Source organism: Nelumbo nucifera, chromosome 4 (assembly GCF_055504915.1).
Source record: "Nelumbo nucifera cultivar China Antique chromosome 4, China Antique-T2T, whole genome shotgun sequence".
Classification (NCBI taxonomy): domain Eukaryota; kingdom Viridiplantae; phylum Streptophyta; class Magnoliopsida; order Proteales; family Nelumbonaceae; genus Nelumbo; species Nelumbo nucifera.
The window spans coordinates 12,440,580-12,465,434 of record NC_142652.1 but is presented as its reverse complement, the minus strand read 5'-3'; the positions used below and the strand labels follow the sequence as shown (position 1 = coordinate 12,465,434).

General features: G+C 36.3%; 1 protein-coding gene across 4 annotated transcripts; it reads left to right on the top strand.

Annotated features, from left to right (window-relative positions):
- Positions 1-19,680: 19,680 nt before the first annotated feature.
- LOC148792023 (uncharacterized) lies at positions 19,681-24,553 on the top strand. 4 transcript variants are annotated; one of them, XR_016085720.1, is made up of 7 exons: positions 19,681-19,840; positions 19,963-20,133; positions 20,226-20,390; positions 22,361-22,555; positions 23,108-23,202; positions 23,282-23,841; positions 24,258-24,553. XR_016085720.1 is itself a non-coding variant. In XM_088903930.1 (6 exons), exons 1-6 carry the CDS (start codon positions 19,783-19,785, stop codon positions 23,783-23,785), a joined length of 1,188 nt encoding a protein of 395 aa, XP_088760056.1. In that variant the 5' UTR covers positions 19,681-19,782; the 3' UTR covers positions 23,786-23,956. The 4 variants fall into 4 exon arrangements, 2 of the variants coding, with proteins under 2 accessions (XP_088760056.1, XP_088760057.1); XR_016085719.1 differs by lacking the exon at positions 24,258-24,553 and adding an exon at positions 24,055-24,230; XM_088903930.1 differs by lacking the exon at positions 24,258-24,553 and having other exon boundaries at positions 23,282-23,956.
- Positions 24,554-24,855: the final 302 nt, after the last annotated feature.

The window sequence follows — 24,855 nt, the reverse complement described above, 5'->3', positions numbered from 1 at the left end:
CCACCACTCAAGCCCGACCATTAAGCGATCCAAAACAGCACGGATGCATGGAAGAAGGAGATACATTCCAACTTATTAGCAATCTCTCTCTCGAGGCAATAAAGATTTCTAGAGAGAAGGGGAACCGATTTGCAGACGTTAACTACTTGATGGAAGGGATAAAGAAATCCGGCCCAAGTCCGGGAGTTGGCCACTAGTGGTGGCCTGTACCTACGACTTACGACGGTTTCTTCTTCATAGCGATTAGCGACAGAGATTTTTAATTCTTCATCATATTAATTGAGTTGCTTGGACGAGGAGGAGTTGATATCTTATATAAGTAGTAGTTCAAACTTCAAAACGCAAACTTGATTGTGTAAAGTATGAAAATAATGTGTCATAAGATGGGCAATATTCTTATTCCTGTGACCTGATACGTGTTTTAGTGAAGAAGATGAGAATTCTTATTCTGTTTGTTTTGTTTGTACAATCAAACAGAAATGCATGTGATGATTAATTAGTGAACTACACAGACTGAACTCCAACCACATGATCTTCGATCGCTCATCTTAATCTAGACTGAACTCCATCGAACAGTTGGCGTGCACAGCAGGATCTTGCTGATCTTTAGCGTTACTTTAGATAGTCGATCTGTTAGATTCCCGAGTCCCCATTTTCTCTGTATATCGAATTTGGATTTCAACTGAATAGTATTATCCGTTAAATTCAAAATTCTCAAAATATCATATTTATTAATAAAATACTTTAATATTATATTTCAAGAACGAAATGTTGTAATTTTATTTTAGTAACCCATAAACCCTTGTGTAGGCATGCTTTCATCCCAAGTCTCTGCTGGAGACCTTACCGATTAGCCAGTTGACAACCTTACGAGTATAATCATATATATATATATATATATATATATATATATAAAGATCAAATTCAAATCTAATTCAGATAATAAATAGATACCATTTCCAATAAATCAGCTCTTCTTAGACAAATTTTCCCTCTTCTACCCATTCTCTACTTAAAGAAGTTTTGAATTGATACTTAGCCCACTTTTGTTTTACAGCAAAGACCTCTTACACTTGCGGATTTTGTCACTTTGCCCCCAGCTTTTAATCATATGGAATATTTCCATTTGATTTTATCTGCAAGTTTTAAAATTCAAAACTACACCTTAAGACCATTATGTCCTTTTAAATATATATATATATATATATATATATAACTCTCACACGTTTTTCTCGATCGATAAAGGCTCATAGAGACTCACACGGTCGCACCATCTATCCTCTACCGAAGTGGTACTGAACCAATGGTTCATCTTCCATGTCTTGAACGAGTCCATCCTGATTTTTTTTTTTTTTTTTTTTGAAAATTGTCATTATTGTTAGTTAGCTTATAAAATCTGAGGGGTAATTTGATAATTCTACTTGTATGATTAAATTGTTAATTAATCAAGAACAAAGTGTTGGAATAGGATCAAGGTTTTAAAAGGCTGAATGCGTAATTGGGGCGTAATGGCCCAAAAAGGTCAGGCGAAAGACTCAAAGTTTAACAAAAAAAATTAATTAAACTTTGTAAATATATAATATACCAAATTAAAATGATAGAAGTTACACATATCCATATAAAAAACCAAACCAATTTATTAGAAAAGAAATATATGAAGAATCATCCACATAATTGATATTAAATTTATGGCCATCCAAGAGTTAAAAAGAAAGGAAACAATTTAGTTAATTTAATCTATGCAAATAATAATAATTGTTGTTGTTGTTGTCATCTTCTTTATGAGAAGAAATGAGAAAAAATAACAAACTTGGGGCATCACATTTAGAATAATAAGAAAGATCTCACTTGATTTATGTACAAGAAACTAAGAACTTGATTAGTCCTTTTTGCATTGGACTCTCTTAAAATGTTAAGAAAAGCTAATAGAATTTGATTTGCCTTGTTGGCGTTTCATTTTTATTTTTTATTTGGCTGATAATTATTGAAGTGTTTTTTCTATATGTTTTAAATTATAAAAATACATTTTTTTTGCATTAAATCACTAATTAATCGTTAACACTTAGGGCTTACGCCTTTTTACGCCTCATTCTAACAAAGGCTTAAGCCTCACAAAGCTTGAGGCAAAATCTGCACGCTTTGCCTCAAGACATATGCCTCACGCCTCAAGGCTTAAGCCTTTTAAAATAATGAATAGAATAGGGTTACTTTGTTGATATCGAATTCAATATTCACAAAACGGTTCTCACACCATACTCACAGCCACTTGTAATTATACATTGGGAATATCTCCCCATGAATAAAAACTTTTAAATATAAAGATATTCTCAATACATAATTGCAAGTGGCTATAAAGACAGTGTGAGCATCGTTTTGTGAGGACTGAATACGAGTTCTACTTTGTTTGAGGGCCAAGTGTCACAATGCCAATGCCATTAAGTACAAAAAATGGTGTTTGTAATTTAGGAAAAAATTAGGGATAAGTTGACTGCACTCCACCTCAGACCTACAACAATTCAAAATTTAAAACAACTCCACCTATAACACCCATACCTGCTTATAAATTAGTATCAATTCCGAACTAGCACCTACCCCGAGTTAAGATTTTTGAGGGTAGACTGAAAGTAAAAACCCCAAAAAAATTATTCCTAACAAACAACGCAGAAATGACATTTATTTTTTCACTCTGACGGTTGACATATAACTTGGTTACTTGTCCATCAATGAAGTGTAATGGTCTTAGTGGACAAACAGAGAAATCTGGAAAGAAGGTTTTCTATTCTCTCTATAAAACTTAATCGTTTGGCAAAGTTAATTCAGGTAGAATATATATAAATGAGCTCGGACGGTTTGAGGTGCCATGCTCCAAGTTAAGGTTTGTAATATTTGACACGATTTGTGAATATAATTTGAACAGGATTAGTAGGTTTTGGTTTATTTTAATTGTATTGTTATTAAAATTGTTTCAATCTGTTTAATACAATTAATAATTGTGTCAATTTACAAGGAATTAAAGAGTTTAATCATATTAATATTAATTCGAGTTACGTGGTGTTACCTGTATAATAAAGAGGTCATGTTTATCTGAATACCCTTCCATACCTTTGATGTGAGACATAAATATGAATTGCCACCCCTACTTCAACCTCAAGCATAGATTAGACTAGAGTAGATGCACCTGACATTAGTGGATAGACCTTAAAATTCCAAGGCTCATTTGGTTATATTCCGAGTCCACAAGGCCCATAACTCCTGGACGGGGAACTAAAATCTCGATTTCTGGTGGGCCTGAGATGGTGGGTAATGAGGAAAGGCGGGTTAAGTTCTTTCCTGTTATTATAGATTTTTCTTTTGAAAATGATTAATAAAATTTAAGGTGATCGCCAAAATGGTGTATTTGAATGGAAAGATGCAGAGAAACGAAGCTCTTGATCGGATTTGCACTGACCTTTTCCTGAATTGGTTGCGGCCCTCATCTCTGGGTTGTGGTTTGATGAAATTACAGACCCCAAGACAAGAGCAGTATGGCTGTATGGGTAGGGGTGTCAATTGGACTGGATTTGGTCCAATCCGATCCAGTTCAATGTGAATCTATTACAAATGGATCAGGTTTAATTGAATCCAATGAATAATTTGGACCATTTTGGATCAGTCCAATTCAATGTTTGGACCGTTCAATTTGTTCAAATTCATTTTAATTTAGATTAGTTTCAACCCAAATCCGGTCCATTGACACCTAAATTCTTATCTTATATCAATGGACCAGATATTGACTTAATCCAACCAAATCACCAATATAAATTTATTACGGATGGATCGGGTCCAATCCAATCTAATAAATATTTTGGACCAAATTGATCCAATCCACTATATATTTTTGGTCCATTCAATCCGCCCAATTTGATTTTGGACTGAACGGGGTTCAGTCCAGAACCGGTCCATTGACACCCTTAATATATGGAGGTATGGAGATATGAAATAAGTGAGGAAGTTGGAGTGATGAAAAATGTAAACAAATCACAAAGTTGGAGTGAGGAAGTTGCTTGTGATTTACTTCATCTGTGGTGTATTGCTTGTAATTCAATTCATTCTACTTTATTCTACCCAAATAGATCTTTGTTATTACTGGGTACAATTTTTTTCTAATCCCAGTTTGAAGTTTTTTTTTATAATTGAAAGTTGATTTCATTAATCAAATAGAATAAGACTTTACAAGCATCCCTTGAAGAGGCACGAGGTGCAGCCTCTCCTAATCATTACAAGAGATCAGAAATAAAGATTACCAAGCTGCATAAAATAACCCACCCCTAGAGGACCCTTGTTTAGCAAGAGAGTCAACCAGAGCATTTGCCGACCTACCCACCCATTGGACTCTAAATATTATGTTTCTTGTTAAGCATTTGACTTTTTTTATGAAATCCCTATAACTCCAAATGACTGAATCTGGATTCGAGAACCAGGCCAAAATCACCTGAGTCCCCTTCAATTAATAATTTCTCCACTCCAAGTTGGTTGGCAATCTGGATCCCTTGTACTGCAGCCAATAACTCAGCCGTTGTAGAATACCCTATTCCCACCGGACCTGAGAACAGCCAGTTTGAAGGTTGAAGATTGATATAATCTTCTTTATCTTTCTTTCATCTAATTCCATACAAAAAATAAATAAATAATTTAAAAAAAAATTGCATTCTCTTCAACGGTTCAACCTCTATATCGACCACCATTTTTTCTATCAATAACAGAATTTTATTATATTAATATATAAAAACAACAGTACAGCAATCAGAGAGAGTTAAAAAGGCTTAACACTCCCAAGAAAGCAACAACAAGCTCACAAATACAGCCCAGTACAAATGAACCCTTCCCACACCCTGCTTTGCCAAAGCATCTGCAAAGGCATTTGCTGTTCTTTTCACCCACTGAGATTGTATTTCCATCTCCCTAGTTAGTCATTTGATTTCCTTTCTTTCATTAGTGAACTTCCAAAGGCCACTCCCCCTCTGCATCCAGATCAACACCAACTTTGAGTCCCCTTCAATAATTAATTTTTGTATATTCAGTTCCTTGCTCTTTCTAATACCTTTCAATACAGCATAGATCTCAGCTCTCAAAGAATCCCCAATCCCAATGGAGCCTGAATACAATGCCAACACTTTCCCCTCCTCATCTCTGAAGACACCTCCTACACCTGAAGGGCCTGGGTTACCTTCACTACTTCCATCAAAATTTAGCTTTATCAACCACCATCTTGATCTCTATTTTTTATTGCCTTGCACTTCTTCATCCAATTGAATGCCACCAGCCCCTCCTTGAATCCAATTCTAAAACGTTTGATCTGATAAGGGTCATCCTCAGCCATGTTCCCACAATTCTTCTCATCACTAGGAGCTTTATCTTCTACCCTGTCTCACACTGGATGCCTAAATCCTACCCAATGTCTATTTTGACCATTACCTCCCTGAAAGATCCCATTCAATTAAACTCAGCCAATGAATTATCAAGCAGTGACAATTCCTCATATTGGCAATTTCTACATCCCTGACCTTTGATCCTCTTTCTCTCATAAACTCTGTTGAACTTCTAACATGGGCATGCACCACACAAGCAACTCTTCAACCTTGAGAACTTTTTAGTTACATGCACCAAGATTGTTGGTGCCTTTAAAATGATTCCCAGTACTTCTAAGGTTCTCCTTGGCAAGAAACCTTTGCTGCTAACCTTACCTCATGAACATCACCGTTTTTGGCATTCTGCACTCTTCCACTAATCCAACCCAAATCCACCCCTAACTTACCAATTAGAACCTCAAACCACTCACCTTGCCTATGAGAATGTGACATTGTCCACAAATCAGGACAGTATTTTCTGTGAACTCATATCTTGATAAATGGTGAAGAGAAACCAAACTCACCTATTGTGAGAATGCAGGTTTCAGTCTGAGAGTAGCCACTTAATGCTAATATATTCCAAAGGTTAGGTCCGTATCTAGCCAACCCTCCCAAGAGCCCAGGTTGCCGAGACAAACACTGGGTAATGGCCCTTTATTTTAATGCTTTAGAACAAACACTCCTGAAAGGGCAAGACTATTATAGGCCCTGTAATTTTTCCAGGAAATAAGTTATCTTCTTTTAGAGCAATCACTCATGAATTGTAATGGCCCTTAATTGAAGCAAACACTCCTACAGCAACAAGACTATTATAGGTCCCATAATTTTTTCCAGAAAAAAAAAATGTCTTCCTTCAACTTGATCTAGTCAATTGCCTCCATGAGTAAGTGAGCAACTTGCTTGCCTTCTAATCCCAATGCTAAACCTAACGAAGAATTCAAAGCAGTGCCCACGTGCTTCTTTAAGTCCCCGTGTTCTCCCCAAGCCATAAACTCACCAATAGACAATCAATAAGAAAAGAGACCATGTCAACCATAGAGAAGGAAAGTTAAGTTGGTGACTGTTGGTTCCTAGAACTATAGATAGGGGACCCGCTTGGATCAGGGAGTTAAAAGGGAGGCCGTTTATAGGAACAATTTGACAGCAAGCCTTATGTATTTTTTCTCTTGTTCGTTCCTAGAACTATGAATATGGAATAAGAACGAAATAAAATCACCCGAATCTTAGCACCATTTAACATCACGTTCCTCTTCTTATCAAGACAGGTTCCGTCCCCCTTGCTCTAGGAGCAATAAAAATAATAATCTCCCATAGGTGTGCCATAATGCAAAAGGTTGAGGTCATCTGCACCCTACCTAATGGAAGACGTCCAGGAAACATCCTAACACAGAAGATTGTATTTGAGAGTATACGGCGTGAATCGAGCATTTTCACCTGCATCTCGTTTTGCAGTGGACAAATCTAGTTTCAATTTCTAATTTAGCTCTAACCAGACTCCAGTGACAATTCCAGATTAAGCAAAAAAACATAAAATAGGAGGAAAAAATGCACTTTTTTCCACAAATTTGGTTTCATTTCCCCACAGAAATGTATCCGTTGGTAAGAATTCTAATGCCATTGATTATCAATCCCATTGCTATCATAGAGAAGCCAATTGAAATCCGCGGTAGTTCAACCACTCTAAGCTCACATCTCGCAATCAATAAGGGTCATAAACACAAAATCAACATTTTCCGCATACTCGATCTAACAAAGAGGAAACAGTGCTTCGCCACTTACCGCAACCGCGTTCCTGAAGAGAAAGGATTCATGATTTGGTCCCTTGTGAATATCCGGGGGAGCTCGATCCGATCCAAATAAGAACAGAAGCGGGGAAATCTCAATCACGAAAGAAGCCGAAGATCGAAAGTTAGAAGGGATGGGAGAAGACAAAGGTCAAGATCCGAGGTGACAATTTGAGGGAACGCAGTGGGATGTAAGAGAATGAGAGAGATTCAGAGGAGGGATTTGGATCGGGGAAAGATATAGTGCTACTGAGAGAGCTATTTGTTTCCGCGATGGTTTTTTTCTTTTTCTTTTATGATTTCTCTCCCGTCTGTCCTGTAAACGGAAGGATGGGAGAGAACAGATCTTCGAATTCAAGGCTTTAATTCCATAAATTTAATCAAAATTATTTATTTTTATGAAACGCATGTACCATTGTGAATTAATCCCAACACAACGTCCTCACGAGAAGTCGAACTCCGGACCCAGTTGAATGGACCTTGAATGGGTTTTGGGCCGTAAATTTTGTTTACAGTTCAGTAGATCTGTAGACATGGCCCACCTGCGGTTCCATCGAAGGTTCGAAATCGAAATACTCGAGATCATTTTTCATCTACGATTGAAATCGCTGGAAAACAATGACGACTCCACGGACCACACCAACACGTATCGACGGAGAAAAATGTTCCTAACCAAGGTTGCGTTTGGGTCAAGAATGCATTTTAAGTTTCATTTGGTTCTAGAATGTGCCACAAGTGGAATTATTATTTGATATTAGAGGTGTAAATCAGGTCGTGCCAGTCTTTGGCGGGCTGTGTTGGACCATGCTTGCCTCTTCTTAGATACTTCAGAGGTCAGGCCCGGCACAGCCTAGAACACGAGCTCAGGAGGGTTCAGGCCGGCTGGGTCGTAGGCTAAGCTAGGCCATGAGAGGCATATTTTAAAAAAATAATGAAAATTTTAAAATAAATTAACAAAATAGACAAAAAAATGAAAAAAAAAACCTTGAGATTTTATTTTATATGAAATTTGATGTTTACAATTGTTTATATATGAGATAATAAAATGAAATTAAAAAAAAATATATAATACAATTGGAATAAAATAGTATAATGAAATTGAATATATATATATATATTATAATTATTGTTACCTATAGAATTATATATATACATACATGCATACATATATATATACATAATTATATAATATATATGGATCGTGTTCCAGGCCAGGCCGCGGGCCCGTACCAGCACAGCTCGTGTGCTACAGTGGCTGGTCGTGCTGGCCCAGCCCATGTCGTGTAGACCACGAGAAGCATTGCCTGATTTACAGCTCTATTTGATGCCAATTGAGTGATGGCTAAGCTGGTATGTTAACTGGTTCGCTCCAGGCCTCCAGCATAAACACGGGCTCAATTCCCACAACTACCAACTTTGGAGAGGGGGACTGGGGGTTAATACTTAATAGTGGTGCATATCTCTAAACTACCAAAAAAAAAAAAGGTGGAATTGTTGTTTGATAAATTGTTGATATTAAGGTGTCAAATTGTCAATGGGGTTTTGGATTCCACCTTGTCCAAATCAAAACCAATTTAGACAAATAGGACAAACCAATAGACATATTAAATTGGACCCGTCCAGGTTTAATGGTTCAAAATATTTATTGGATTGGATTGGACCTAATCCATCCATAATAGATTTATATTAGATTGGATCAATCAAACCAAATAAATCATCTAATTTATTGATAGAAGATAAAAATATATGTGTCAATAAACCAAATTTGCATTGGAACCCATCAAAATTAAAATCAATTTGAACATATTAGAGAGTTTAGGCATTAAACTGAACCGATCTAAAATAACCAAAAGTATCCATCAATTGGATCGGATCTAATCCATTTATAATGGTCTTCTATTGGACTGGATCGCATTGGACCAAATCAGGTCCGATTGACACCTCTAATCCATGGTTTCATAATCAGGAGGAAAATGGACATTTGTTAACACGTGATTTACGGCATTCCCACCCATGCAATATATGGTAAAAAAAATGGGGTTTTTTGGCATGTTAAAATAATATACATAAGACAAGTGATTGGTATATATTACACATTAGAATCGTACTGCATAGCGCTGAGATCTCTATCCAAAATGACATTCGATCGATATTAGCCGTATGATCAAAGGCCTGTGGTGAGAGATAAAATTTTTACAAAGAAAAATGTTACAACGTGTTTGATCAAAAACAAAAACAAAACAACATATACAATACCGTATAGTCCAAACATAACCAGTTAACCACTACCTCACTAATAGAATGCCTTACATGTCTGAAAATGGGATCTCGATCCATTTTATAGGAAGAAAAAATAAATTGATTCATTTATTGAACCATAACATTTTTTAGAACCATCAACCAAACACCGCCTAAATAACAGCCTCCATGTACTACACCTTTTTATTAAATTTCCATATATTACACTTACAGATTAGAGGAGCACTTGCACTGGCTTCATGTCCAGAGCATAGGATTGAAATCAGAATTATTTTATTAATATCATACAATGTTAATGTTTATATATGATAGTGCCTCCAATATTTTAAATTTTAAATATAATCTATGAGTTAGGGCATTTAAAGAAAAATATATTTTAAAAATCTAAATATTCTTCTATCTTTTTGCCTTTTTATTTTTACTTTGAACACATGCAAGGCATATATTATTCCACTAGTTTTAGAGAAAATGGTTAAAATTTAGGAAATGCCTTTTGGACAACAAAAATATGAGGGGAATAACTAGTAAATATTTTTTCACCATATTTCTTTAGATGTCTTTAACTCATTGATTGGGTTTAAATATTAAAATATTTCGACAAGCACTAGTTGCAAACATTGACATTATACGATGGCCATTAAAATATTTACAGTTTAGCTTTTATGGTCTAAGACATCAAGGCAACACAAGCATCAGCATTATGCAATAAAGACATGACAAATCCAAATCTATCGTGTGCATGTATTTAAGTCTTATTTGTTTTTTCAATAAGTTATTTATCTAGGTAAATCTTTCCTGGAAAATACTTACCTGATTAAGTGCATTTATTCATGTTCTTTTATTTTATAGGTAAATATGGTAATGACCATTTTAACCATAAAAAGTCATTATTAAAATGGACATTTTTATTCCCATTCAAGTATTAGTGACTTTTCCCCGGGTGAAAACATTATTTACCCACTTAGGATATAGATATCACTTATTCGGGTAAGCGGTACCCAGTTTCTTGGTCCCTACATAAATCTGAAATAAGAACATAGGTTTCTTAATCAATGGAAATCAAAATCCCATTGACCAACTTTCCCCCCTCTCAAAATTCAAAAAAAAAAAAAAAAGAATGCTCCTTTAAAGGGTTACACACACATCAATATTTTGGCTTTAATAACCCCTGAATTTTACAAAAAGGTCAATTTCAACCATTAGTACGGTTATGTGGCAATGTTAAAGTTTGAAAAATACCACTTTTAACCCTAAAGTTTGAAATTTGGCCAATTTAATAAAGTTAATTAAGTAATTACTTCAAGGTCTAATCAAATGACCCTAACATATTTAATTTATTTAGTTAAATTAAATAAATTATACTAATTTAGATAATTAAGCAACTAAATCAGTAAATTAAATTAAATAAATGAAGGTAATCAACTAAAAATGGCCATAAAGCATGGCATTTAGGGGTTCGTTTTGTTTGGTCCAAATGGATCAATCCATGATGCTTTGAAAAAAAATGACCTAAAAAACCATTTATCGGATTGAATAATGTAGCAGTTCAACCATTTTGGGTCAGTTGTTTGTTGAAATTTCAAGCGATCAAACTGTTCAACCAAAGAAATAATCAATTGTCTAGTTCCATTTTATACCTAGGTGGTAGAACCATTCAACCCAAGAACTGGTCAATTGTCTGATCCATAAACTTTTCAAAAAAAAACATTGATTTGGTTAACAAACCATTGTCCCATACGATTCAAGTGCTAAATTATTCAATATATTAAATGGTTTTTAAATTATGATTTATTTTAATTATATTTTAATTTTTAATGTCATGGGTTGATCCATTTCAATTATATATTTTTGTTAATTATTTATTATTTATTTGCTTTTATTTTAATTAATCTAATTAATTAACTTTGTCTCTTAATTAATTTAAGGGAAAATTCCCGATAGGTACCCTATACTTTAGGTCGAGTACCAACTTAATACCCAAACTTTAAAATGCCACAATCTAGTATCCAACCTTTTATTTTGCAACAATCAAGTAGCTACCGTTAATGAACCGTCAATTATATATATCACATGACCTCATGTGCGATTTAAGACTTTTGAAAATGTCAAAATTCCCTTTTGAGATCTGCCTTTCTTAATTATGTTTCTCGATCTTCTTCTTTCAAGATTCGGAGGTGAGTTATAGTTCTTTATTCATGTTCTTCTTTTCATTCGTCGCTATCATCTTTTTAACTAATTGTGCTTAGTTGCTTACTGGTGCTAATCAAGGTTTCGTGGTCGTCCTTTCGTTGTTTGAGTTATGCTCTTGCTTATTTTGTGGTCAGTGCTTTTTTATTTTGAGAAAGCGGTGCCGTGGAGTTCTTTGTTCGATTTTTTTCCCGTTTTCCTGCTTTGGTTATGTTTTACGATTGTCTGGTTTCATCTTTTATGATTTGGGTTGAATCGATAATTGTGTTCCACCCAATGTTGATTATATGATATTTTTGTTTACAGGTTTGCCTTTTCTGTTGTCTTTTGTTTTCTTCTTTTCTTTCTTGACCTTGTGTGTTTGAGAGATGTTGATTTTTTCGCTTATTGTTTTTCTTATTTTCTCTTCATCTCATTAGTTTTTTTTTTTTTTTTCATTTGGACTCAACGGTTCATGTAAAGGTTATTCTACTATTGCTCACTAAAGTCTATCTGAATTATAGGCTAATGGATCAGTACCAGAACGACGAGCATGAATACATGGTTGATGATTACTATGACTTGATTGATTTCGAGGATGATCCTTTTGAAGAAACATAGCAAAATAGAAATTGAGAAGATACGGATTTTGAAGACGACTTCGACATGGTGTGTTTAGAGGATTGTAATTGGCTCTTTACTAAATTTATTTGACCTTAGAGTCGAAGTAATTGATTTGATTTGGGCTTTGGCTTTGTTTTTTATCTTGTTTCAGAATAAGGCGAAGCCTGATACTTCGGCTCTTGAGGCTCAAAATGGAAAGGATATTCAGGGAATTCCATGGGAGAGGATGAACTTTACGAGGGATAAGTACCAAGAGACGAGATTGAAGCAGTACAAAAATTTCGAGAGCCTCTCCCACCCTCGCGGAGAGATTGCAAAGGCAAGCTTATATTCCCCTGTTTAAGACAATCGTTAATAATTAATTAGTTGTCTTTGAAGATAGTCTAGTGCTCCCCGGTGTTGATGCAAGCCTTTTTGTTTCTTTTCATAGAAAACAAAGCTATGGGTTGATTTTGCATTAGACCGACGATGAAGATCACGAGTTTAAGACCGTCCGTCTAATGAACAGCACGCGCTGGCCACCACTTACTGCGTTTAAGCCCTTCCGATGGCTGCTTGCTTCATCAGCTAGGTCTGCGGTTGGTATTTGGTGCACCATTTTCAATAGGTTGAATTAAAATGCATATGGGTTATGTCATAACCTGAACTCAGACGATGTGGCAAGAGACGATTCTATTCGCTCAGTTTTGACTTTTTGTCTTTAGGTAATGGCTTTGGATGTGTTTGAGGAGTCAACGATGACGGGGAGACAGATGAAGCATTTTGTACGAAGATTTACCCCCAAGAAATGATCAGGAGCCACTAGAATGTGGCTAAAAAAGTAGTTGGATTTCACCACTGCGAGCTGATTGAGTGTTAGCCGCCGCTGTGTTGAATCGAAGAAGGTGATCAGTGAATTTAGGTTCGAATTAGCAAATTAAAATGGAGTTTTTGATTCTTGCTCGATGGAAGAAAGCAGGAAAATGATGAGGGATGAAGGGATCATAGGAGTATTGTGGTAGAAGAGTAGGAGTGCCGCCGCTGTTCAACGAAGGAGACGATGAGCAGTAAAAAAATCGAGATTAGAAGAAGAACCCTGAAACCCAAAACCCCATCACAAACTGCATGTATCTAAAACCTTCTCACGCCTCCGAAACTCTGGACAAAGACAACGTCCTTCGACGCATCCGCCACCACAAGCACGTAAACAAGGTCCAAAACGCTCTCCATGCGCTCCTGAGTTCGCCTTTTCTCAGGAGGGGCAGATAACGCCCCCATCCGCGAGCAGAGGTGGTTGGACTTCGCGAGGGCAATAAGTGGTGGGGGTGGTGGAACGTTGGAGTTTGAAAAGATTATCTTTTTCGTTTGGGATTCATTTGATAAAGAAAATTAGATGAAACTTAAGGGGTCTTTTTTCCTATGATGAATTAATATAAACTATTAGATTGTCCAAAATGAAAGTTTGGGTATTAGATTGTGGTATTTTAAAGTTTGGATATTAAATTGGCACTTGACCTAAAGTACAGAATTTTCCTTTAATTATCTTAAATAATATAATTTAATTAAATAAATTAAATATTTTATGGTCATTTAATTAGACCATGAAGTAATTTACTTAATTAACTTTACTAAATCGGCACATTTTCACACTTTAGGATCAAAAGTGACATTTTTCGAACTTTAGCAGTGTTACATAACGTTGTCTAACAAATCTATCAACATCCTTTCAAATGCTGTCTATTTTTTTTAGAGTTGTCATTTTTCTCCGAAGTCTAAGATTGAAAATGGTCATTTTAAATTCTTTAGGATTGAAATTGGCCCTTTCACAAAGCTCAAGGGTTGTCAGAGCCAAAATCGGTATAAAATGGATTGAAGTATAACTGGATGTGTATGGTATATATGTATGCCTATTTATATAAAAAGTTAACTCTCTTAAACAAAAGTAAGTGTCAAACAAAATTCATCAAAATACATGAAAAAAATTCTGAATATTGAATATTGGCCCCATACTTAGTATGGGGGGTCATTCTCTAGTACCTATTTATATAAAAGGCTAAATCCCTTAAGCTACCACAAGTTTTAGGAAACATACTAAAACTTTCCATACTATTTGCAAAATCCCTTTAAGTACTCATAAATTTTATGTCAATTAACATCGTGAAGGAAATATTCAAATGTTGAATTTGCCTTCATTCTCTTAGAGTTTTCAAAATAATACCCAATGGATCCAAATTTTCAACAATGCTAAGATTAAGTAGAAAATACAAAAATAAAATATTTTATTTACAAACAAACACATTTTTTCTAACCATAAACATCAAATTTAGAGAAAATAACCCAAATTCAAATCTAGTAACAACCCTTTTAAATACATCCGCAAGAGAAACATGAGGAGCAAACATAACTATCTTCGAAGTTTTATGCATGATTTAAAAAACCGACCTGGAAACGGAACCTCTTTGATCACTGGTTTTCAGGTCTATGGTTCAACCGTATCAAATAGTTGTTTGACCTTTGGAATATTAAGGTGCTATCTCTCTTCTTTTATGAGGAGAGAGCTAGAGCTATGTGGTTATTGGCTAAGAAAACAAAAAGGAAATGAAAGAAAGGAAAAAGCGGAAAGGAAGGGAAGTAAAGAAAGGAAGAAAGACGGAAATAATAATAAAAAAAAAAAGAAGAAGAAGGCAACGTTCTCTGGCAACAACAATGGAGACGATGATCTCTTTCTCTTATCCCAGATTAGAGATCTCATATTTCGATTTTCTCTTTCTCTAATCTCTAATCTCAGCTTGTATCTCTTTCTCTCCAACCTCTTTTTCTCTCTCTGATTTCATCGATATCTCAGATATGAGATTGTGTCTCGGATTCTCAGTCCCTCCCCCATCTCTCAATCTCATTTATTTTATCTGTTAATAATCTTTAAAAAAATATTAAATCATTGCCTGGGTCAAACAGTTTAGTGGTTCAACCATTTGGGTTAACGGTTCTTTCACCAATTCAACTTTTTTTTTCAAAAAAAAAAGAGCAGTCCAATCTTAAAATGGACCTAAAAACTGACTAGTTCCTGGGTCAAACGGTTCAACCATTCGGTCTGGTCCAAAATTTAAAACAGTAGTTATAGGCTTACTGCTATTGAAGAGCTTTGAGGTTGTTAGCTTAGACTTACTATTGATTCAGGGCACTATTTCTTAACTATGGATCAAGGGGTTCATGTAAAGTGTTTGATTAATCCAAAATACATTTTATTATAGGGAAAATTCTCGATTAATACCCTGTACTTTGGGCATAGTGTCACTTTGGTCATCGAACTTTAAAATGCGACAATTCAGTACCCAAACACTAACAAAAAAATTAATAGTCTCAAATCCTTGACTCTTATATTCAAGAAAGTTATGGTCACCAGAATGTCCACTCAAATGCAACCCCAACTTTCTTGAATGGAAGAAGCGAGGATTTAGGATTGTTAATTTTTTGTCAATGTTTAGATAGTTGATAAAGAAAATTAAATGATACTCGGAGGGCATTTATGTGCTTTTCAAATGTCACTTAATGACAAGTTAACTGCTAATTAATGACAAGTACTGGATTGTTAGTTTTAAAAGTTTGAATACTAAATTATCGCATTTTACAGTTTAGAGACCAAAGTGGCATTAGGCACAAATTATAGAGGATACTAATTAGGAATTTTCCCTTTATTATATTGCCACTTTGGAGAATAAACATCTAATTATTGAAGCTTGTTTCTCAAAACATTCATAGTAGTCAATGCTCAAGACGTGAGGAGAAGATGCAAATGGGCAATACATTTTTTCTTCCTGAGTTCCTGTGATTTACAAGGGGAGATTTACCTGGTATGGATTGGGCAATGGACACAAGAAACCCATATTTTGAAATTGTTCTTCTAATCCTTTCTTGAAAGAATAAAATCTTATTTATTTTGCGCTTATTGTGGTTGAGAAATGAGTGATCAGTGCAACTGCCATCATATTTGAAGTCAATCCCCTTATTCTCCCCTTATTCCCATCGACTTCTCTTCTTCATTTTCTTTTTTTTTTTCGAATATTAAATTAAATGGAAGCAGGTTTAGGACGCTATGGTGGAGACATCAAAACTAAGCTTAAAAAGAGATTTTATTCCATTGTATCTTGGTGTGGCTGGGTACTCTTAAATGGAGGAAGACTCGTAGAGGGGCCAATGACAGGAACACTAAGCACTCGTTTGGGTCGTAGGAATAGGGGTTTGGGATTGTTCCGATTCTAACTGTTTGATTGGATGGAATTGGAATCCCACTTTCATTCTTATTGGCATTTTTTCATTTGAGAGAGTGGCCATTTCCTTTCCCTCCTTTGGGAATGAAATTTTATTTCTGTTGATTACAATATTCATTCTCATTCCTATCTGAAGTCTGAACCAAACAGATTATGAGAATATACCATTCAAATTCCAATTCCAAAAGATTTCGGCTTCAATTCTAACTGCAAACTAAATGGACCCTAAACCTTTGGGTCATCATCACACTTTACAATAGTTGCATTGCAATGCTTACTAGTGTGCGCTGGGGCCTCATAGCAGTTTCTATGCGCTGGAATCTCATAGAAGGCTGGATTTCTTCACGGTTAGGTTCATCATCTTCACAACTATTATTTCATTCTTTGCATTGCAGTGCTGTGAAACCTGGCATTAGTAATCATGAACTGCATCATACCTCTTATAAACTAAATTTGGCTCAGTTTGGAAAGAGTAAAAATGCAAATATGTACAATGTAAATACATACAAAATATAAGGTTTTGTGCTCTACATATTTGCATTTGTACTCCTTCCAAACTCAGCCAAAGGGAACTTGGTCAAAGTGACCTTATTGAATCATTCAATAAAATTTTAGCCAAACTTTTATGAACGAATGAAAATGAAATTTTGATGCATGCCATTACAAAAAAACAAAGGCAAAACTTAAAGCCTTTATTATTTCTATTAGTAGTTATTATTGGTACATGCCATTACATAAAAAAATTAAGTTTAATGAAACATTTGTTATCTCTCTTAATACTTCTTTGAATCGATCTAGAGAAACCCAAAAACATGAAATCACTCCGAACATGGTCCCCATGCCCTTAAACTCTATACAAGGTTCAAAATATCGATACAGGCCGATACACCACCACTAGGGTGTATCAGCCTGATCAGCCTGTATCGGTACTTTTTAAAGTTTTATTTGTTTTTTTTTCAAAACTGATTTAGAGGGGTTGGTTTAAGGCCCGATTACCCTCTAAACCATTGTCTGACCTGATACAATCCCTGGAAGGACGTATCGGAAAGTCATTGACATGATATGTATCGGATGATACGGGCTGATACGTGTCGATACATTGAACTTTGACTCCACATCCATCAACATGACCCATTTGGAATCGAAACCCTTGCAAGACTACCATGGTTACTATGTCAAGGAAGGTGTTAGAACTTTCGAGGAGAGCTTAGTTTAAGTTCGTTCTTATTCAGTCATGAATCATGGATTCACTTGTTGGAACTTTGTGCAAGTTTTCCATTAGAGATATAGAACATGCTCTTTTTCATGACTGATGAAGAATAAAATAGGAAAAAAGGTTGCCTATAATTCCAAGGGGTCAAAGTTAAAAGGCATTGTGGACCAAAAAAGATAAAGTTAAGTTTAAAAGAAACCATACATGTAAGCATATTGTAATGGTAAGACCCCATTTGCTTTTCCATAATTTATTTATTTGGATCAATGCATTTATTTTATGTTTTTTTTTTAATTTCTCAAGTAAATAAGATAATGATTGTTTTAACCCTATCAATCCATTATTAAAAGGGACACTTTTGTTCCATTCAAGTGTTGACAAGTTTCCCACATGTGGGAAAGTTACTCACCCACCTAAGAAATTGGTACTACTTATCCGAAAATACCTAAGAATATATGAATTCCACATAAATCTGAAAAAAGAACATTAATATCTTGGTAGGTGTTTGGCATCAATGCTATTGCTTCAGAGTTATTTTTTGAGAAAACAATGATGTATGGATGAGGGTTTTGTTACACTGTTTTTCTGAGAAAAACAGTTCCTTTTTTTTTTGTTTGGCATTGATGCTACCACATAATTAGTTTTATGGGGAAACAACGCTGTTTTTCTTTGGTACCAATGTTGTATAACCGTTTTCAGCATTGGTTTACATTATCCGATGCTTCAGATGATGCCACATTGGTGCCATGTCATTGTACCGTTAACAACAACGAGTTGGAACCTTAGAAAATGTTGAATTTGGCGTTTCCTTAGACCACACCTTCCCGACAAGGTTCTAAATATTGATACGCCAGTAGGGGGCATATCGGTAGGGGTGGAGCTAGGAAATTGTTATAAGGGGGGGCAAAACATAAATGAAATATGGATGGGACCATAGGGGGGCCAACCATTGAAATGGAGAGTGAGGAGAGGATAAAATTTATAGGGAAAACTGTTTTTCAGTGGGGAGTTTCTGAACCATAGGGGGGGACATGGCTCCCCTGGGTCCCCCTAGCTCCACCCCTATGTATCGGTACTTTTTTTTTTTTCAAATCCGGTTTAGGGGGCGGTTTACGGTTCCTCCCCCCCCTGAATCGGTCAAAACCCCGATACATCCTCCGTAGGGGCGTATCGGGGTGCTCTCGATACAATACGTATCGACCATAATGATACTTTGAACCTTGCTTCCTGATTTTCAAGGTGTGGTTTGGGGCAACATTTGTTTGAAAAAATGGAACCAAACATGAGGCCATTTTTATGGGGCAACGTTTTTCTGACATAGCACCAATGCAGCACCATTTTTTGGGGCAACGATGTCGGCACCAAACACTGCCCAATGATCAATGGGAACCAAAATCCTATAAACCAATTTTTCCACCTCCCAAAATCCAAAAAAAAAACACCCCTAAGGCTGTATTTGGTTGTAGTGCTATTTTGTTTGTCTTTAATACAAGTGGCTAAGAGTGCAAATGAAAAAAATGCAAATTCTGATTTAATTTTGTTTGCGTCAGTCTTATTTTACTTCATTTTGTACGACAATCAAACAAAATGTGATAAATTTTGAAACAAATAAATTATAATTTGCACCGAAATCATTTGTACTACCATGCTTTTGCATAAGTGAAAATAAATTTGAATTGCAAGTTTGCAACCAAACACAGCCTAAGGGGTTTTACGATCTCATAAAAAGATGCTGGAAATGTGGAGATCCGGAGTACTTACGCAGGGTGTCGCGTACTGTGAACGGATCATTCACACACGCACACCCCGCACCGGCCGGTGGATGGGACGGGCGCATGATATTTTGTTCAGGCCATGACTGTCGAACGAGCCGTGGGCGAGCACTTACACTCGTAGTAATAACGCAGCCGCAGAACGAGAATCAATCACTAATAATTAACCAGGCCTCCAAAGTAATTCACAAATTTCACCAAATTTTGTTTCATTCACCTTTTTACACAGAGGTCACCCGAGTGTCACCTTTTTCTTTATAAAGTCCGCAGTCCGCACTGTCATCTTTGTTCTCAGGCAGCAAGCAGAAGCACCCCCAAACTTGGAACTTCATGGCGATGTTACTCCATCTCCTTCTCCTAGTTATCCTCTGTTTAGCTTCGAATCGAGGTGATGACAAACATCACGCTTTCTCTGAATTAATGGGCTTAACTTCTTCCTTTTCTTCTTCTATTTCTTATTTGGCTTCTTATACAAAGCAACAATGGTCATAGTTTTCCTTGTTCTTGCAGTGACATCTGAACTCGTATTGGAGGAGGGATATACAGTGTCGACCATACTCGACGGTAACAAACTACGTGTTAACCCTTCATCCGTCCTCCCCCGACCCGGAACTCATGACCTTATCATCCTCGACTCCTCTGGCAATGCCTTCTACACTGTTTCGTCCCCTTTCTCTCAAGGTATGTAACACCTTAAACCCAGAAGCTTAAAACAACACAGGGAGACGAATGTAGTTGATTTTTTTTAGGGTTTCGCTGTTTACCTTTCGCAGATTGTGAGGTCAGGCAGTTAGCGGGAAATGGTTCTCGCGGATTCTCTGATGGAGATTCCGTTTCTGCAATGTTCAGTCATCCACGGAGCTTTGCTGTTGATCTCAAGGGAAATATTTACGTCGCTGATAGGTCCAACCATGCTATACGGAAGATTAGCAAGTCAGGTATTTCGACTTCTTCGTTTTATTTTCCGGGGTTTCATCTGTTGTCATTGCACAGTAGAAACTTTGTTATCTTTACTTCTTTTAGATACTACATTTCCATCGCTATTTACAATTTTTTTTTTGATAGGTAATCATCACTACCCCCCTCTGGATTGAGATTTGCGAAGAACATATATTTCCTAAATCCTTTTTTTTGGTATGCTAAGTGGGTGAAAATTCTTTTTATTGGGTAGTCTTTTTTGGTTTTATCTCCATTGATCTCTTCTATTGATTGATTTTATGTCATCAAGAATAAAAAGGTCGACCTAGCCAAGTTTACCAGTTAACCTCCACTATTGTTCACATTTCATGCACATTGAACTTGGGCATCCAGAGGGTCTGGTCATCCATAAGCCATAATATTGGCTGTAGACAAGAAGATTGTAACTGCCCTTTCAGAATAAAATGAAGATTCCAACTGCACAAGATCGAGTAGTCCTACTCGGCTACTCCTAGCAATCAAGTGAAAAAAAATTTGCAATAACCATGGAATTGAAGTTGAGCATGAATTCACGAAATAGTAGTTTTTGTCAACTTTGATGTGATTCTGAGACTCATCAATAGGTTTCCCCACCAGTTGAACAACGTGAATGATAATTAATTTCACATCTAACAATAAAATGAAGATTCCAACTGCACAAGATCGAGTAGTTCTACTCGGCTACTCCTAGCAATCAAGTGAAAAAAAAAATTGCAATACCCATGGAATTGAAGTTGAGCATGAATTCACGAAATAGTAGTTTTCGTCAACTTTGATTTGATTCTGAGACTCATCAATAGGTTTCCCACCAGTTGAACAAAGTGAATGATAATTAATTTCACATCTAACCACTTTCTTTGACGTAGTTTTGCCTGTATTCATTTTTAGTTCTTTGTGGCTCTATTATTTTTTCATTGGATTATCCAGATAAGTGGGCATATTTCTGACGGGATGGTGGGTGTGAAGGAAACATTTACAAGAGGGAAGGGGAGTGGTAGAACAATTTAGCAGTCCAAATGGAGAGGACCTTTCCCTTCATATTGCACTAATGCTGTTTTGAAACTTTACAGGTGCTACTGATTATGAGGCTAAATTGCTGTTTCCAGACATAGAATTCCAAATTACAATTATGGAGTTCAAAAACAATGTAATATGTGTTTTCTCATTCATCTTAATAGCTCCTAAGAATGTACACAGATAGAACAATGCTGGCCAGCCTACTGAACCGTAGATGCCGCCTATTGGTTGGGGTTTTCCAACTGATGACATCAAATGGATTGACATTAGGATGTGCCATTTACTTGGTGATTTTTTTTTTGTTTTTATTTGTACAAAATTACTTGGAAATGTTAAAAGGTCAATGTTTTGTTTGGGTATTATATTATTTGTTTTTGTTATATTTTCCTTTTCTTCAAAATTTAAAGCTTAGATGGTTATGCACCTACCACATTCCTTACAGCATAACTTCAACTTCTTGGACGGATTTAGAGTTTTAGACTCTATGTCTTCGCAGTTCACTTGCAACTCTAGGAGGCAAGTAGGTCCCTTCTTTCAGAGCCAACACAGATACCAAATTTCTACTTGGAGATTTGGAAATCTGGAAGTTAATGTGCTTAGGGTTTAGGTGGTCCGTATCTAATTTCTATTTTCTCTTCCTACTGATATTTATCATGAAATGTGAAAAGGGCCATTACCTGATGTTGGTCACAGATGTGTGGGGTATTGGGAAGGCTGGACTGGATACAGAATGAAATTTATTTGATATGCCTACAATTAAAATAACAATAATACCTTGTGGTAATATTTGTGATTTACTTTGTCTTCGGTGTGTTTCTTGTTATCCAATTCATTCTACTTTTTTTTTTCCTACCTGAATAAATCTCTGTTATTATTGTTTTTTTTTTTTTTTGTAATTATGAGTGAGTTTTTGGACTGTTGATGACGTTTTCAGGTGTTACTACTATTGCTGGAGGCTACTCAAAGGGTCCAGGGAAAATGGATGGACCTGCACAGAGTGCATCTTTCTCAGAAGATTTTGAGCTTATCTTCATATCTGAAAGATGCTCCTTATTGATTTCTGATCGTGGAAATAGGTTGGTCCGAGAAATGATTCTGAAGCATGAGGATTGTGCGCATTCTCAATTAAGTAAGCTTCCAGCAAATTTTACATGGACTGGTTCACAATTATTTGACTGATTTAGTACAGGTATTGTGAAGCCCATTTGTCATCAAGATTGTAGGTACACATGCCATGGCAACCATGGAGGATGCTTCTTTATGGTCCCTAGCAGCTAATTTACCATTGAGGTCATATATAATATAACTAAAGGTTTAAAATTTAGTGTTGTTTAAGGACTAAAGGGACAGTCATGAAACCAAAAGTTGCAGCTGACACTACACAGTAATACAAAGTTAGATCGCAATGACCTGGCTGGATGGCTAAGAGAATTCTTTTACCAGAACATTCTGGGAACTCTAACCGGTTTTTATACCTCTAGTATTCTGGTGCCTTTTTTTGTATTTCATGCTTTTGGTTTTCAATTGTATACTTATTCTTGGGAACACAACATCTGCCGAGTATACTGTTTTAGTGTCATTCTCATACCCTGGGAACATTATAAGAACTTTATTTGCCATGTGAATGAAGATTTTCTTTTCTCATATGTGAATCAAGTAACATCTGTCTGTTTTCTTCCAGAGCTGGGATCAACCTGGGTCTGGGCGCTTGGACTGGGAATTGCATGTTTACTAAGCCTGGCAATGTGGCTTGCAGCTCATCGGTTTCTCGCTCGCGTGAGTTTTTCTTCTTTCATACCCGTATTGCATGAAGAGTATTGAATACTTATACCTTGACATGTCAATGTGTAGACAGGACGTCTTCAGCCCTCACTGTTTCAGCAAGACATGGAAGCATTGCCAAATCATTCTGGGGACTCAAGTAGTGATAATCTTCTCCGACATCAGAAGCGCAGTTGCTAGCTCAACTCCTTGGGCATTTTTGCTTAGGCTTGCTGGGCTGATTCAGTCTCATGTTTGTCTAATATTTAAGATTCATAAAGTAGAAAATCAGAAGATTTGTAGGGAGCCTGTTTACTCGCTTGATTTGGATGTTTCATGTCACCATCAGTTGTCAAAAGAACAAATCTTAGCTGACCAATTGAAGGATATGATTAGTTTTGATGGTGAGCCGGATACATCCATGGTTCTGAAGGAAGACCTCCAGAAAGGAGATGAGGAACATGAAAACAGTGATGTCTCAACTTACGATGGTGGAATATTAGATGGAATGATACAAGCTGCCATTATGGATTTCACTCGCCAGGAAAGCCCATCAGAGCGGTCTCTGTCTGCTGGTTGGATAGTTAAGAGGAGATAAAGATAAGCTGAGGATGGCTTTCTTCAATGAAACTTTATGCACTCAGACTCTTGTTTGTAAGTACAAGTTGGATAGTTATGTGAATATATGTCAATTTCTAGTTTATAGTTTCTATCCCAATGGTCTTCTTGATTCTGAACTTTGAAGAATAAAGTCCCAGAAAGTGCTTCACTTTCTGCTCCCTTCTCTCTTACTAACTAATTTAGAAATGGTGTTCGGAAGCCATAGTGACCCCTTTGCTCCATGATTTTAATTTTGAAACAATGCAGTTTATCCAGTCGAATGGATTCAGTCTGTGTGCTGGATCGGCATCCCCCACCGCCACACCAGAGTTCAACCACACCCATCTCGGATCTGCTTCCCCTCCCTCAAAGATAACCTTGTTCTTGCTTTCATAGATCATATCCACCAAAGGTACGAGTCGCTTCCTCTTGGCAAAATCTCTCCTCATCGCATTGATCTGTTGTCACAGGCTACAGCCAAGCAATTCCAACAAACTGGCCATCCAATTTCACTAGACAACTCACCACAGATTCCAACTACGCTGCTCTGGCAAAAGGACAAAGAACAAGTGATCCACATCCTCCACCCAGTCACACATGGTTTTGGAGCGGAAAACAAAATATTGCAATTTCTTTAATCTTGTGGAGCAGTCCACACAGCATTAATTGGATGATTGCTGAAATATTTTATTTAAAATTTGGGTTCGACTATGATACCCGGAAAAACTTTTAACCAATGAAACCGCTGAAATAAAAGTTGGAACCAGTCAGGTTCTATTTATTACAACTCATGGGGAGGGGAGGGGGATTTGATTGGTCAAAGCTCTTTGTCAGCATAGATTTTTCCTTAAAAATTTTCTAACAATGCATCCACGCGGACCATGCCACAGTTCAAATCACCTTATGAAGTGTGGTATGGTTTCTTCAACCACATCATTAGTGGGGCTCAGTAGATTCAAATAGTATGGTTCAGTTTGGAAAGATTACAAATACAAATATTACATACAATATTTAAGGTTTTGTATTCTACATATTTGTATTTGTCATGGAGATGTTCGCAACGGTCCA

Bases quoted from the DNA above. Each gene is read 5' to 3' on its own strand.
- LOC148792023 (XM_088903930.1), top strand. From the start codon at position 19,783: ATGGCGATGTTACTCCATCTCCTTCTCCTAGTTATCCTCTGTTTAGCT. The intron at 20,391-22,360 runs GTATTTCGACTT...TGACGTTTTCAG, and splicing joins ACGGAAGATTAGCAAGTCAG to GTGTTACTACTATTGCTGGA. The intron at 22,556-23,107 runs GTAAGCTTCCAG...GTTTTCTTCCAG, and splicing joins TTGTGCGCATTCTCAATTAA to AGCTGGGATCAACCTGGGTC.